Source organism: Centruroides sculpturatus, unplaced genomic scaffold (genome assembly GCF_000671375.1).
Source record: "Centruroides sculpturatus isolate CEXI.00-Female unplaced genomic scaffold, Cexi_2.0 scaffold461, whole genome shotgun sequence".
Lineage (NCBI taxonomy): Eukaryota > Metazoa > Arthropoda > Arachnida > Scorpiones > Buthidae > Centruroides > Centruroides sculpturatus.
This window is the reverse complement of record NW_019384704.1, coordinates 475,975-493,374: the sequence shown is the minus strand read 5'-3', so window position 1 is coordinate 493,374 and position 17,400 is coordinate 475,975. Positions and strand designations below refer to the sequence as shown.

Below are 17,400 nucleotides of genomic sequence, written 5' to 3'. Positions count from 1 at the left end.
GTTGTGAAAATTATTCCATTTTTCAAATTACCTAGATAATGTGCAGAGTATCTAGGTAATCCGCACATTATCTACTAGGCACTCGGTAAGTGAAAATAAGATCTTTGCCACAAATAAATGTACCACAAATGAGTGTGCTTGTCGCAGAAATCAATTGCTATGAAATTCAAAGTGTCACCAATTTTTAGACTGCACAATTAAATAATGTTACCTACGGTGCGTAAAACGGCGGCTCATCTCTTATTCTAGCAAAGAGAAGAAAGGAAACAGTGGGGACGCACGTTCAAACCTAACCTAACCTATTCTAATAATTTGGTTGGTAATAATTATGGTAATTTGTTAGAATAGGTTAGGTTAGGACATAACGTGGGTCCCCACTGTTTCCTTTCTTCTGTTTGCTGGAATCAGAGACGAGCCGCCATTTTACTCACCATAGGTAACATTAACTGCATAATTATATCATGCGATCACCAGAAAAAGTATGATAACTTTATTATTTTTCGTCTTTGGTCCAAAAGTAGGGTGTCGTTTAAGTCGTCTCGGTCCCCTCTGTTCAGATCAGTGTTGCCGTTCCTAGTACATTTGCACTTTTCTGGTACATTTTGCCCTTTCCAGTAAATTGAAAGTACATTTAGATTTTTAGTACATTTTCAGTACATTATAATATTTCAAGTGCCATTTACGGTACAAAATAATATTTCACGCCTTAACGAAAAAATGAAAAAAAAATTAGTTTAATAAAGTCTCACTAGTGTCACTGCTTGCTAATTTAAATTATCCAATCACAACATACAAATGGTGTGTGTCCGTCGACGTCAGCAACATAGATAGTTGCACGTGTAAACGGTCTTGACTCAGTGGTCTTCTTTCACACGTTCAGTTGTCTGCACATTCTCATCAGGACCTTGACAAAATTTTTCATGCCACGTGGTCCAAACAATTCAACTCCGTCAAACAAAAATAATGGACAGGTAAGGAAATCAATGATTTTAAACTTTTGTCGTCAATAATATCAAAATATCCGTTAAGTCAGAATCAAATTATTACAGAAAATAGTTTTGAAATTGTACGAGTATAAATAATATAAATACTTTTATATTATTTTCTACCACTATAATTTAATTCTTAAATTATGAACTTCAATTTTAGTAATCGTAGTAAAAGAAATAAGGGTTAATGTTACGTATGGTTCCAAAATGGCCGCGCTTCCGACTGTTCCAAGGTCTATATAAGAAGGTCAGGACACGCGTGATCTACTTCTTGAGCTGCCATTTTGGGGTTTTTTGAGTTGCATGTTTTAAGCAAACTTGTACGAGCAGTCAGTTTTATATGACATTAATTAAACTAAAATTGCATAAATCCTGTAATTTCCAGTCAAAAATATAATAATAATTTCGGATGATTATGCAACCCCAATTTTATGTAACGTTTTCATCAAATAGTTTAAAAGAAACAAGCATCCTTATCTTTTGCTGTCATGATTGAAATTAATTAAATAGGTACTAAAACTGATGCAATTACGTATATACCACTTCGTAAAGTGATGCAATAACATCAAAATAATTTAAAGTATAATAAAGAATAAAATAATATAATATAACAAATTTATAATTATTTTTTTAAAGCACGATTGGTTATAAAATTAAGATGAAATTCAATAGTATTATTAATAAATGTTGTCAATGTAATGCTCATTATATAATAAGTAATAGATGTGTAGATATATTTTTAATTTTAAATAGCTTTACTATATACATAGCCTATATATATATATAAATTACGTCCCTATATATATATAGGCACGTAAACAAAGTATTCATAGAACTAGTACACTTTGAAGGAAAATAGTACATTTTTTGAAGGCGCTTCAGTACGTTTTGAAATTTCATTGCGGCAACACTGGTTCAGATAGATACTCAAAGTCCCGAAATTCCATACGTGGTTATCTATATAATAATTTCCTTAATTGTATTAATATTTTAAATCGTTTGATTTTTTGACAATAAACTATATATATATATAGGCACGTAAACAAAGTATTCATAGAACTAGTACACTTTGAAGGAAAATAGTACATTTTTTGAAGGCGCTTCAGTACGTTTTGAAATTTCATTGCGGCAACACTGGTTCAGATAGATACTCAAAGTCCCGAAATTCCATACGTGGTTATCTATATAATAATTTCCTTAATTGTATTAATATTTTAAATCGTTTGATTTTTTGTACGTTTTTAATTGGTTGATGATTGATTCTATCAACTAATTTGTCGATTGTTTTATTGTATTAACTCGATTCTTTAGATATCGAAAATTAAATAAAGAACATTGTGTTAATTTAAGCGTATAGAAACGTTGCTGTTGTTCCAGCAAAGATCTTATTTTCACTTTACCGAGTGCCTAGTAGGCAATTTGCAGATTTTCTAGATAATCTGCACATTACCTAGATAATTTGAGAAATAAAACTATTTTAGCAACTTTAACGGATCAACCTAGTTAATCTGCAGATTAGCTAGGTAATGTACACGTTAACGACTTTCGAGCTTTAGCGGTAACATATACAGTAATTCTTCGGTTTACGAATGCCCCTGTTTTCGAACAACATTTTAAATGCATACTTGCTCCGATTGCCATACAATAACTCGTGTTCTGAACAATATACTCGCCAATGCCGGCCACCGATTGTCAACTTCCTATACTTCTCGTGTTAAAGAAACTCGAATCTACGACAAGGCTACCGATTCGGTAGTGACGTCACGACACGAACAATCGATGGCGTTTTTAGTCAAAGAAAATTTCAATAGGCATGAGAGTAAGATACTTCTTTTGGTTTATTTTCATTATAAACTACACAATTACACAAAGTTTGCGTTACAATTCAATTTAAATGAAATTAATTCATAAAAACCACGTTAATTGACATTTCTATAATGTTAATAACATCCAATAATTAGTAATAAAGATACTTAACGCAAATTAAGTAACAAATATTTATTAATACCACATATTATAGTGCTCATATTTAATTTAATATTTATTAATAATCGGTAGTCAATTAATTGAAACTAAAAATAATAAAATAATTATTAATTTAACACTTTTGTTTTTCTATCGAAATTGAAACTGAAATTAAAATTATAATCGAATGTATTGAAAGGAGTATAGATAAATAACTTGTCCTCCATCTTTATTGATTTGCTTATATGTCTTGCAGGCAGAGTCCATTTTAGCACTTTTTGTAAAATGATAATTTTGGTTTGCTGTAACAAAACATTTTGCGTTTAATATTTATTACAGACGTAGATATAGAGATAATGTTGTTTTGTATCAAGTATTTTGGCATGAGCTACTAGGCTCTATCGCCCCGTGATAGAGTGCGACGTAATTCTAAAGTATTAGTAGTTGTATGCGTTTATGATGTTCGTTACGCGATGAATAATGCCTTCTAAAAAGTCTTTGGCCCTATTCAGGCGCTACAGATGTGGATAAGAACCGCAGTTTATAGGGGTTTTTTTCACCATCACGTCTGGGCGAAACGCAAAACAGCTACCGATCTTTTGATGTTACGGAACAAAACCGCTTATCTCACTAGCGTGTCTATAGATAATATGATATTATATACAGTATTATATTGTATTTGTAAGCATTTTTATAAATGAAATATAGCTAAAAATGTAAAAAAAAAGGGTTTGTTTTAAGGTTCTGGTACGAAATAATTAGTAATGTAACGAATATTCGGTTACTATTCGGTATTCGGCCGAATACCGAGTATTTAATCACTATTTGGCCGAATACCGAATACCTGAAGACACGAGCAAGAAATAACAAAAACACCGTAAATTAATTATTATGGTATTTAGATTTAATGTTATCGGGTTAGCGTTGTTTGTTTATATATTTTTTATAACTTATAACATTCACAAAATAAAAAAGAAAATAATATTAGTCACATGTATTCACAATTTATAATTACAAAGATCAGCACACGTACACACCTATTCGTTCGAGAATCGTCGCACATCCGAGGGTCTGACCCTGCCTATTTTTTTAAGCGCTCGTCTTTGCTCTTCCCTTACTCTTTCCTCTATCGCTCTAGTTCACTTATGCGTATGCATACATCATAATACGCCTTTACGATACTTTCGATTAGTCACTTTTCGGTCGTAGATTTTCCATTTTACAATTACGTGACTCGTAGCCTGGTGATAACGGAGAAAAGAGACAGATAGGACGTCGGTATAAGTCACAGTTATGATTTCACAGATTCGAAACAGCTTGGTAACCCGAACGACCCCAGGCTTTTGGCCGTGCACGCTAAGTGACTTTCATTACAAGCATTTAGCTTTCCGAAGTCTATGACAACAATTGTGTTGCATTGACTGCCGCGAATTTCGCGCCATTAAGCTACTTCGACTTGTTCGATTATGTTATCGACTCAATTTCATATTTATTTTCACATTTTCAATTCGCGGTCCTTCTCTCTTCTTTTTCCGTTATTTACATGTGAAGGTCATTTCATTGTTATCCACATTTGATATCATCATTTATCACATACTTCCATGACCCTCTTGTCTGAACTGTCAAGAATTAACGCGATTGGCGAAGCGTATTGGCAGTAGGCCAATAGAGAGCTGGGTCCTTGCCATAATGCGATTTGCGCGCCAATTTTCGTACGTGCATTAATCAAGCCGAATAGTTTGGCCGAATATTCGGCTATTCGGCCTAAGGCCGAATATACTATTCGTTGCAACACTAGAAATACATTTTACATTGTTCTTTATGGAAAAACTTGTTTCGGTTTGAGAAGAAATAAATTTTCGAACTACTTCCTGAAATGAATTTAATTCGTAAATCGAAGATTAAGTGTAGTTGATTTCTTCTAATTTAAATGATTTTTTATATAAAGTGAATTTATTTATTAACACATCTTTCATTCATAATCAAAATATAATTTAATAAAGATTCGTATAAAAATATTAAATAAATACGTAAAACTATTAGTCTCACAATCGCAATTTGTATTAAAGTTAAAATTTAATACAATAAATCATAGCTATATTTTTAAAACTTTCTATGAAGCATAAAAAGTAGTCGTTTCTTGCCTCTAATATATTTTATAAAGTATATGTTCGTTTAACTTAGACCATCAAAAATTTATATATTTCGAATTGCTGGTTTTAACTTATTAACAAAAAAATTATCGTGGCTTAATGTTCATAAATGTGACATTTTCGAAAAATAATCACACTTCATTTTACAAGTTATTTCACATTATTTAATAATAAGTTTTTTGAAATTACATTACACTTTGTTGGCTTAGCAATCTGCATCGCTATGGATATGTTTTATCATAATTATCGAATTAAATTTTCGTACGGATAAGGAAATAAAACATTTTTATCGTGAAAATAATATACAGGTAATTAAATATGAATTATACATATCGAATTAATTATTACTTACTTGAGGAATGATGGATATTTTACTACGAAGATCTCGAAGTCCAATGTCTTTAATGTCAACACCATCGAGAGTTATCGTTCCTGTCGGCTCTGTCATGCGAAATAACGCAGCAATTATAGAACTCTTTCCCGCTCCTGTTCTCCCAACAATTCCTATCTGCAATTAATTTATAATAAACACCAATTCAAGCAATAATTACGAACAATACTCTTCCAATTTGCAGATGTTTTACCTTTTCTCCGGAGCGAATATGAAATGTTAAGTTTTTTAACACAACATTTTTATCCTTGGAGTATTGTAATGAAACATTATCGAAATGAATTTCTCCTTTTTCTGGCCAATCAGATGGTGGCCGTTTATTAGGCAAACTTTCGTAGGATGCTTCGGATTTCAAATTGCTGTATTTCAGAATGCGTTTTACAGAGTTCATCTGGAAAATTTACTTTTTATGAAATAACAATTACATTATCCGGAAAATAAGTTATGTGTAGCATTTCATTAAATTTATTGATTCAGATATTTTGAGTAAAGGGCCAGTTAACAAAGTTAATAGGGGAGATCGGAGCAAGATCAGCATGTTAACCTTTACTTAAATTTTGTGTAATAAATACTGCTGTAAACTGAAAAAAAAGCTTTGCATATTGTATATTGGAATGTTACCTTACTATAGAACTGGTTAAAATCAGTTTGGAAATACAAATAATTAAAATAATTACAACTTTACAAGAAGAGAGAAATTGACGAAGTTGCCCCGGGTATAGGGGCAAGATCGGCAACTTCTCTCTTTTTGTAAAGTTGTAATTATTTTAATTATTTTTATTAAAGTTGCCCCTGGTATAGGGGCAACAGTAATGGGGCAAGATAGGCACGTATATAAAATTATGTTATTAACAATGTATAAGTTGGAATTCACTATTAAAACAGAAATACAAATCCAACACCCATTTAATATTATTATAACGAAATGCAAGTTCAAAGACATATATACATGAATAACAAATGCAAACATGTTTTCATTTATCATCTGTTTGATTTTTATCCTTTGCTTCTAATGTGGCTTTATGTTGCCGATCTTACCCCGCTTGTCATGATTTCGAAACATTAAGTACAACCCTGAGAACAGAATGCCAAGCCACGATCTGGCCACGTGAATAAGTTGAAGTTACATCCTTCTAACAGGAAAGGTAACTTTCGTTATCATGGAATTATAACAAAACCTGCCAATTTAATATAAATGGAATAAAAATATTATATGGAATTGAACTAAAATGAAAATTTGCTTGATAATTCAACTACGCTTGTTGGAGAACAATAAAAACACTACACTCAACAAGCCACCAATAGAACTCAACTGCCTAACCTATAACCAAAGTCTCCTTTTAATTTGTTTTTTAAAAAAAGCGCTTGACAAACTTGCCCTGCATGCCGAAGTTGCCCCGATTTTTCCTACTTAGTTTTCCTTCATTTTAAATTAATTTCCATTCTTATTAAACCATTTTATTTTTCTACGTACTGTTATACCCTAAAATTTACTTTTTTACAGTTTTTTAAAATTTACAGTTTGTAATTTTCAAATAATCTAAAATCTGCAGAACAATGAAAAGTTGAATTTTCTAACAAGAGTCAATGTAGATATTTGTATGATCTTTCTTTTCCACCGTGAAAAACTTTCTGGCAATTGAAAATGTAAGATATCTTAATTTGAGTAAATAAATTCAAAAGTTAGCTACTCGTATTGACAATGATATCTGTACGTGTGATGTATTAATTTGCCAAATATCATTTAGTGTTAGATATGATGGAATTAAAACATTCACAAACATGCCCTTCGCAAGAAGTATTGGTAAATAAGTGCACTTCCTTCTTATTTATTTTTTATACAGTAATTCTGTAAACTAATTTCCAAAAAATGGAAACCCTATGTGACATGGTGGGCGAATTCTTTGAGAAAACACGAATTACTGTAATTTCTATCAGGACATTCTTGCAATATAAATTAAGTTTATCTGATAAAAGTTACAAATTTATTTTAAAATACACAACTAAAACATACGTCTCGACAAATAAATAAACATTTATCAGGTTTCATTCAAATGAATAATTTTCAATTCGTAAGCTTGATATTTATTTATTAAATTAATGGATGTAAATATTTTAATATTAAATCGTTAATTCTACAAAACTAAAATGAACTTCAGCAAGTATTGAAAAGAGTCAAAAAACGAAATCATTGGCGCAGCTGACAGGATAGGTTTAAAGAATATAAAGGTTTTACGTTGAAAAGGGGGTAAAAATATTTTCACTTTGTCGAGAACAAAATTTCACGGCGGAATGCTAAGTGTAAAAAGTGTTCAAAATATCGATCTGCAGATCGTGGCAGAAGAGGTTTGTGGCACAATAGACGATAGTCTGAAGGTATTAGAGTTAAAGGAACTTATTATAAAAAATAATGACTTTATTGAACTTTTCAGCATTTGAATGACTTACGTACCTGTTAAAGAATTGGAAATTTTTTCTTAAAAATTTTTTTTTTTAATTTTAAGCTTTTCTTTAAACATTCTGTTCGAATTTTAACTGTAGCATTCTTCGAAGCCAAACACGTACAATTAATAATAAACCATATAAATATAAATCTAGCAACACATGTATATATATAAGACATATCACATTGTACACAACTTCCTGATATAGTCCTTTAGCAAGGCCAACTCAGGGAAAAGGCGAGTAGGTCCAATATCACCACAACAGATTTCCACTGTATACAGGTTATTTACTATAGGCATTCTTTGATAAATGCGTTTGATAATTTTTTCGATGTTACTGTGTATATTAAAACGCATTAATCAAATATTTTCAGTATTTTTCAATAATTTTTTGACTACTGAGTAACTGAATATAAACATTCTAAATTTAGTAATATCAATATTATCAAATCAACATAAGAATTTCTTTATTAGGCATTATTCCCTTAATATATGTTTCATAAAATAATAATAATAATGCGTGTTGCGTGGTTATAAAAAAAATTTCTCTTACAAGAAGTTTATTTTTCTCTAAAAATTTCATATTGCCCGATAAAGAAATCTGACCGTTTATTTGAAATTATGATTTTTAATCTAATTGAGTAAATATTTAATACCTGAAATTCCACTTCAGATGTAAATCCAATAATATATGTTTCATAAAATAATAATAATAATGCGTGTTGCGTGGTTATAAAAAAAATTTGTCTTACAAGAAGTTTATTTTTCTCTAAAAATTTCATATTGCACGATAAAGAAATCTGACCGTTTATTTGAAATTATGATTCTAAATCTAATTGAGTAAATATGTAATACCTGAAATTCCACTTCGGATGTAAATCCAATAATATGCTGAAAACTTATTATTATTAGTATTCCATAATTCAATACAAGTCCAATTTGGCTTCCTGCACTCTCTAAAGCCACAAGTACATATTAAAAATTATTTATTTTATAAACTGTAAACATATAAATATATTTACTCACCTGTATTATTTGAAACACCTAAAACAATAACAGTGATAATTAGATTTATGAAACAAATTATGTGACCGTATATGGAAAGCCATCGGTTTAATGCCAAGTAAAGGAACCACGTTGAAGTGTGCTTATCCTGATAGTTATTAAACATAGATTTAAATTTGCTTTCAGCATTAAATGCTCTAATTGTTGTTAGTCCGTAAAGAGATACACTCAGATGAGAAAATACTGGACTTCTCACTGTCAAAAAAAGAAATCAATAATTTAAGCGAAACTCTATTTAATATAATAATTATTATCTTATTATTTTTAAAAATCAACCAGAACATTTTTACCTGTGTCTAGGAAAGTACTGATCGCATTTGCGTGTAACTTATAACGCAAGCAAAAATTCTCTTTGTTTGTGCAAAGAGTAACTGAGAAAGATTATATGAAAAATATGTCAAACCAAAAACCACAAAAAGTTTTAAAACATTGTAATAATTTCTTGCAGAAAAAAATAGCAATATGACTCTGTAGTTGATTTCAGTACAAACTCTATTTCACGACTACTCATGAAGTTCAAAACGTTGATAATTTGCTGTTAGGAGCTCTATTGGAATAAAAAAGCTATCCACAATCGAAAGTACATTAAAACTGCAGAACTCTTTTGGTTTGAAGCTAACAAGATGAAATCTGTCAAGCACAGTATGATATTACTGTATGAGTTTTAATTTTGTGAATCATTATATGCGTCGAATATCTTTATTACTAAAATAGAGCAAGGAGTTGCATATTTTTCCTGCTGAAAAATATTTTGGTCCAAAAAACACTAAAGTATTTCAGGAATGATTTAGAATTGTGTATGACATAATCTGTTAGGATATATTATTTTAAAAGCATTTATATTATTAATTAGTCTGAAAAATTGAAATGCTAAACATGGGTTAAAAAACAAAATTTGGCATGGTAATTTGTACACAGTCGGCATTGATGCTATTAACTTTTGATGAATAAAGTAAAAAGAACGTGAGAGCTTTGTCATTTTTCGAGGGGTAAAGATTTAGTATAAATTTTATTTTTTATTAAAATAAAAATTTTTTCAAGCTCTATTTCTACTCTTACATGATCCTCATTTCAAAGTATCAACCAAAACGGATATTAAAAAAAACAGATAGAAAAATTCCCAAATACACAAATACACACTGCACTCTGCACTAAGTTTATTGTCCATGAAAAATCTGTACTTACAGGAACTCAGAAAAGTCTGAGTTCAAGTCAAAAGCATTCTTTCGGTCTTTACTGCATTCAATAAAAACAAAGTGTTTTTTAATGGTAATACAGTATACTGTATTTATTATTGTAATAATAATTTATTATCGTATGTATAATATTGCAAACTAAATGTTTCAATTAACATTATTTAGATTATTATGTCTAAGTATACGTCAATGTAATGAATAATTTCAAAAACTACCTTTCATAAAAAATTTCTATTTGTGTTATGTTTCACTAATGGTGACACTTCTAGTTTTGAGAATAATGTTGATTTAAAAAAAACACCAAAAATTAAACTAATGTATGCCAATTAAAAAGACACAATAACAATATTCACTTTAAAATGTCCAGTATTTGTGTATATAACGACTTTGAATAAATTTTAGAAGTAAGAAGCAGTAGATCTTAATTCTAGTTCCACTAAAACTGTTCAGATTCTTAAACTGGTTGTTTTTGTTCGATTGTTTTTGAAAATCATGATACTGTATTATATATTACTTTTTATTGTCGTAAAGATGGTATTAAACATTTTTTATTTGACATCCAAAATCAATTAAATATTTTATTGAATAAAATAAATAGTCATGTAGAAATGAATATACATATTAATTCTGATAATTNAAATTATATATTCATTGCAATTGTTTGGTCATTGATAATACAGTATCTGAAACCAGTGCTAAATGCAATATGGCTTATATAATATAACATTGTTTTAATTAAACATTTTATTTAAAAATCTGTTCATGTCTTAAAGTATGCTAACTTATAATAATATCATACCATTTGATTAGCCAGTAGTCGCTGGCACTTGTAACGGATTGCGATATAATTAGCGTGGATAAAATAACGATCTTGAAGAAAAGTCCTGCTCCGGCATTGACGTATGCTTTAACGACTGAAATTTCTGGTTTCTTAACTCCTGCATTGTCGCGTGGTATTTTGTTATTTTCAGCTTCCTACGAAAAATAATTAAACTGTATATATAATTATTCGTTGAATTTTTCTTAAATCTGAAGCAATAGTATAATATTATTTTCGAACCATAAGAATCTAAGATATAACTTTTCCTAATATAAGATGTAACTTTTTCATATAACTGCAAATCAGATGTGTTATTGTTAATTTCTATATCAAAACCAATAAAACTGTTAATTTTTGTTTGATTATTAGTTCCTAATATACTAAAAAAATGAAAAGTTGCAAAAAAATAAAAAATGTTATTCAACAAATATTATCATTAACGGTCGAAGAATGAAAAACACAGTAAATTTAAAGGCGAAAATCGGAAAACAGTGAGAAGGATATTTTTTGTCGATGTTTTTTTGAATGAATTTTAAAGTATTCTAACTTTTACCNCATTTTTTATTTGACATCCAAAATCAATTAAATATTTTATTGAATAAAATAAATAGTCATGTAGAAATGAATATACATATTAATTCTGATAATTGTAGGCATTGTTGCTAAATTCGTGAAGAGAAATTTAGAAGTGATGATGTCAGAGTTATGGATCACAGGTCATTTTTGTGGTTTTACCCATAATAGCTGTAACTTAAATTATAGTTTTAAAACCTTTATTCCTATTATACTAAATAATTTTCCTAGTTTTGATTTCTATTTCATTTTCAAAAATACCAAACGGGAAAAAATCAAAAGAGTATTTTTATAATGAAGTATCTGGAGAAAACCTTTGCAATGATGATTACAACCAGATAAAAAATTTTATCTAGTTTGGGAAAATTTTCATTGTAAAATTTATAGAGATTATTTAAAATTATATCAATATGTTATTATTAGCTAATATATTTCAAAATTTTAAAAAATTAAGTTTTAAAGTATTATAATTTAGATCCTGTGTATTTTGTAACAGCACCAGAGATCTAACCTGGAATTGTGGATTAACCCTCTAATCTCCGAAATGTTTAATAAAAATCAGCCTTATTGAATAGATGCGAGTAATCTTTATGGACTTGTAATGAGTTCTNATTTTTTTTATATATATAAAATAAAATTTTTTGTACAATCATTTTAAAACTTCTAATTCCAAACCACAATTTTCAGAATTATTTCCTAACTTGAACAGAATTAGAAGTCCTGACAAACAGAAAATATAACATAACGGAATATTAACTTCTCAAAAATTTTTAAAGCATGAAATTTATTATATCTTAATACAGAACTCAGCAGGTGCACACCAACTTACGAAATTTCGCGAATATTTTCAGCTCGTTTTCTGTTAATGTAGTTTTTATGCATCTGAACAATTTTAAAAGGACTTTATCGTTGGTTTCCTAACAAGCTGTATTTTCCTATAATGTAATCGAGATGCGTTTATAATGATAATAATAATAGTAATAAGCGCAGAACCCGAACAGTTAGGATTTGAAAGATAAAATTTGGTACAGTTAGTATATGTCATGAAAATGTACATTAAGAAAGGATTATTCGAAATTCCTTTCTTGCATGGGAGAGGGAGAGGCCCAATATCCTAAAGAATTCAGCTTATACTATACTATTAATATTTTAAAATGCAATTTTATATTTTTAACTGAGTTTAAGTAGGGTACGCTATGAAAATGCACAAAAAGAAAGAATGTTAAAAAATTTTACTTCCTCTTCATAGACAGGAGAAAGAGAAAGTAGTTTTAGTTCTTCATCCATTGAATTCGATTTACCCGAGGACGTTCAACAAAAAACAATTCTAGGATTGAATAATAATCTCATTCTCCATCTGATTTTTTTAATTTCTGTATGTCCAAAGACGAGGAAAAAAAGAATAATATAAACAGGAGGTATATAAAAATCGAAAGTTCTAGTTTGAGATCGAAATTTTCATGAAGATTCCCATGTTTTATCTTCCCAAGTTATGCCAGCATATCACTGGAACTGCACTTTTTCCAATGGCTATTGTTTTATATATTTTGCAAGTTAGCTATCTACAAAATGAACGAATCAACGAAGGAACTTCTCGGGATAGATATTTTAGAAAATTTTATTCATACAAAATCAATTTGTAAACTCACTTATTCAGAGATTGTTGCTTTGGTAGAGGTAATCGTTAATGATTTATATTGTAGTAGTTTCACATACTAGCAGGTAAACTCTGTGGATAAATCTAGTTTAGATATAATTTCTGCTTATGTAATGTACCTCAATAATATCTTAAGGTTATAGAGATTTTTGTTTTCTACTCTATTCGTATTAAATTGTATCAATTTGTGGTTTCATGTCAAAAATTTTTTGTTTGGTCGCAGAGCACAAGTTTCCCACATACGACCACTCTAGCTTTCGTGCTATAACACGGTTTCTTGTGTCCCAATTGAATTCGCAAATGATGTCAGATTCTGACCCAGGGGCGCTTTTTATATTTCTGACAAAAGTATGGCTCAGTCATTAAAACATTAATGCTAANAAAACAATATCAATATGTTATTATTAGCTAATATATTTCAAAATTTTAAAAAATTAAGTTTTAAAGTATTATAATTTAGATCCTGTGTATTTTGTAACAGCACCAGAGATCTAACCTGGAATTGTGGATTAACCCTCTAATCTCCGAAATGTTTAATAAAAATCAGCCTTATTGAATAGATGCGAGTAATCTTTATGGACTTGTAATGAGTTCTTAGTGACCGCTAAATAATTTCATATGGTGATCCAGAGATGATATAAATGCTTTAGACATTTGTAATATACCTGAAAGCAGTGTTTTTCAACCTTTTTGAATAAGTGACCCCTTTACAAGTTAAAAAATTCTGGCGAACCCCCAGGGCCATTTTAAAACTATGTCAGTGATTTTAAAAACTACGTATTTAAGTTTCTTTCTGTTCAGGCCTAAATATCGATCGAAAAACCAATTGTACTGTAAAATAAACAGGCACAGCCTTTTCACTAAAATTGTAGTTTTTTTTATTGTAGTGTAGGACCTACAAACACTTGTCTTTGTAGGACTTGTGTAGGACCTACAAACACGTGTCTTTTTCTTTTACCCGCGACTCCCGTATTAGGCTTCGTGACCTTCAGGGGGGTCGCGACCCACAGGTTGAAAAACACTGCCTGAGAGTAATAATTTTCACTATATTTTAGAAGTCGATTTAAAATAGCTGGAAAATGTTCATGATAGACATAGTGATCTACCCTTAGTTGCTGAAAATATTAAAATTCCGTATGATTTATTATTGAATTAGCAAAAATCTGTATCAACTAAATTATACTNATTAAAGAATAACAACTTTTTCAGTAAAACTTGTCAAACGTAAGAAAACACCTAAATTTAAAAACTGCTTCGATGGGGGATCAATGTCACAAATATTTATTTGAAGCATCGGTAAAAAATTTCCAAATTATAAATGATAACCTCCCAATTTTTAAAATGAAAAAACTGAATTATGTTTAGACAAACCGATTTTTATCAGATTTTCTGTATTGGAATTGACTAAATTATATACATATAAATATGTCGAACATTTTATAAAATATTGTAAAATATGTATGATAAAAATGTGAATTTTTTATACACAGATACTGATTCGCTAATGCTCCAAATGTATACAAATAATGATTATAATGAATTTAAGTCATTTTCAGATATATTTAATTTTAGCAACTATACAAAAAAACCATAAATTTTATAACATAAACAAAAATAAATTACGATATTTTAAAGTAGAAACATTAATAAAACCGAAAATGTATTCTTATATATTTGACAATCAAAATAAAAACACAGCTAAGAAATTGAAAAATCACTTGTAAAAACTTTTAATCACAAAAATTATAAAGAAGTTATATTCAATACAGAACTGTTAAGATATCAACAATACGGAATTAAAAGTAAAAATCATGTTGTGACAACATATCTTCATAACAAGATATCTCTCCCCGTTTTACAATAAAAATTTATTTCTGTTAACGAAATAGATGTGATATCGTTTGGATACTAAATTATCCAAACGATATCACATCTCTAAAAAACGATATCAAAAAATCTGTAAAAATTAATAGTAGAAGCTGTAAAGCTTCTACTATTAACTTTTACAGATTCTCTGATATCATCTTCCTCTTAATATGGTTACATGTTATTATACAAGAGAAACAACATTCAAAATCTTGTTTAACACATGCTGTATTGAATAACNATAAATAATAATAATATATCGTAAAAGTTTAAACCATTTCATTACATAATTTTGTCGCACCTACTATTCGGACCGATTAAAATGAGCACGGAATAGTGTTATCATCTGGACAGTCCGGGATATCGTGCGCAACCTATCGACTTTTTTTTTTTTATTTTTGCTTGTACGAACTATTCGTATTCATATACACCTCCAATATTCATTACAGCTAAGTCATCTAGGTTACTTACATCACTGCTACTCAAGTCTCCCGAGTCGCTAACTGTAACTGATTTAGAACCGGCATGCACTGCACATTATTCTTCGCATTGCAAAATGACATTACACATGCGTCAGAAACTTCTGTTCGAACAAATGTCACCTGCTGTCTGAGTCAGAGATTTTAAAAAGGTGGCAACACTAGAACGGAAATTTTCATTACTTATTCTGTGACGAAACTGAATTTTAGTCTTTTAGTTAAAACGTAATACATCACCTTATTTAGGTATCTCAATTTAAAATTGAGATACCTAAATAAGGTGACACAGTAATTTTCCTTTGCCCCGGGTGGCTGACCCCCACGCCATGCCACTGAGTAATCCTTACCGTATTGCCGTGGTGACTGTCTTCAATGTGATCATTTACTTCAGATTGTGTGATTCCGATTATTTCCTCATCGTTGAAAAGCGCAGTCTCTAAATCCATGCTATTTTTAGCGACTTCCTTTGGCAAAATTCCTGTAAGCATTTCTAAATTCTCCAATGCATTGAAATTTCCAATGAATTCACATTTTCCCTGAAATTTAAAAACACAACATCGAAATTGTTTTCGAATTTTTAATATATAAACATGTATTCAGACAAAAGTTTTGATTCGAAAATGTATTACGTTTTAACTATAGTTAATATTTACTGAGTTTATCGGTAACAAATATCTTATTTAGTAATGTTTACAAATGCATTTTTAATTTAAACTGCAATGCAAATCCTATTCTGCATTTACTGCCACGTATAGAAAGTGAATATAACTGTTTTCAAACTCACAACTGTCAACAGTATATTATTTACAATTTTACAAATTTTCTTTACGTGTTTATCCTGGAATAACAACAATCATTCTCTGGTAAACAATTTTTTCTAAAATAATTTTTTTCTTTTTATTGCTCATAGATGTCATCATATGATGTCCATATATAGCTTCGTTGTAATGGTTTTTTTACTAGTGCAGTCAAATTTATAATGATTAAATATTACTGTCCTTTAGTTTCTTAATATATATTTTGTCTACTTGGACATTAATTATTAATAGGACATTTATACTGGTTTTCTAAGTTTTTACGCAAGAATTGATTAAAAAGTACTTAAAGAGAATAGACATTCTTTATTGATCTACAGGTAGCTCAATAAAGAATGTCTATTCTCTTTAAGTACTTTTTAATCAATTCTTGCGTAAAAACTTAGAAAACCAGTATAAATGTCCTATTAATAATTAATGTCCAAGTAGACAAAATATATATTAAGAAACTAAAGGACAGTAATATTTAATCATTATAAATTTGACTGCACTAGTAAAAAAACCATTACAACGAAGCTATATATGGACATCATATGATGACATCTATGAGCAATATGAAGAAAAATTCTTTTAGGAAAAATTGTTTTCCAGAGAATGATTGTTCCAGGATAAACAAGTTACGAAAATTTGTAAAATTGTGAATGATATACGGTTGACACTTGTGAGTTTGAAAACAGTTATATTCACTTTCTATACGTGGCAGTAAATGCAGAATAGGATTTGTATTGCAGTTTAAAAATTCATTTGTAAACCTAAATAAATAATACATTTGATTCCGATAAACTCGGTATACATTAGTTAAAACGTAATACATCTTCGAATCAAAACGTTTCTCTGCATACATATTTATATATTAAAAATTCAAAAACAATTGCGAAGTTCTGTTTTTAAATTTCAGGGAAAATGTGAATTCATTGGAAATTTCAATGTATTGGAAAATTTAGAAATGCTTACAGGAATTTTGCCAAAGGAAGAAGTCGCTACAAA

At 29.4% G+C, this 17,400-nt stretch overlaps 1 protein-coding gene across 1 annotated transcript in view; it reads right to left on the bottom strand.

Moving 5' to 3' along the window:
- The window catches only part of LOC111627638 (multidrug resistance-associated protein 4-like), a 33,793-nt gene that overhangs the window by 7,884 nt on the left and 8,509 nt on the right, over positions 1–17,400 (bottom strand). Inside the window, exons 4-7 of the mRNA XM_023371219.1 lie at positions 8,969–9,202; positions 8,798–8,898; positions 5,692–5,889; positions 5,460–5,615 (exon numbers count right to left, since the gene is read on the bottom strand). Of these exons, the coding sequence (XP_023226987.1) occupies positions 5,460–5,615; positions 5,692–5,889; positions 8,798–8,898; positions 8,969–9,202 (689 nt within the window). The remainder of the gene's footprint in view (positions 1–5,459; positions 5,616–5,691; positions 5,890–8,797; positions 8,899–8,968; positions 9,203–17,400) is intronic.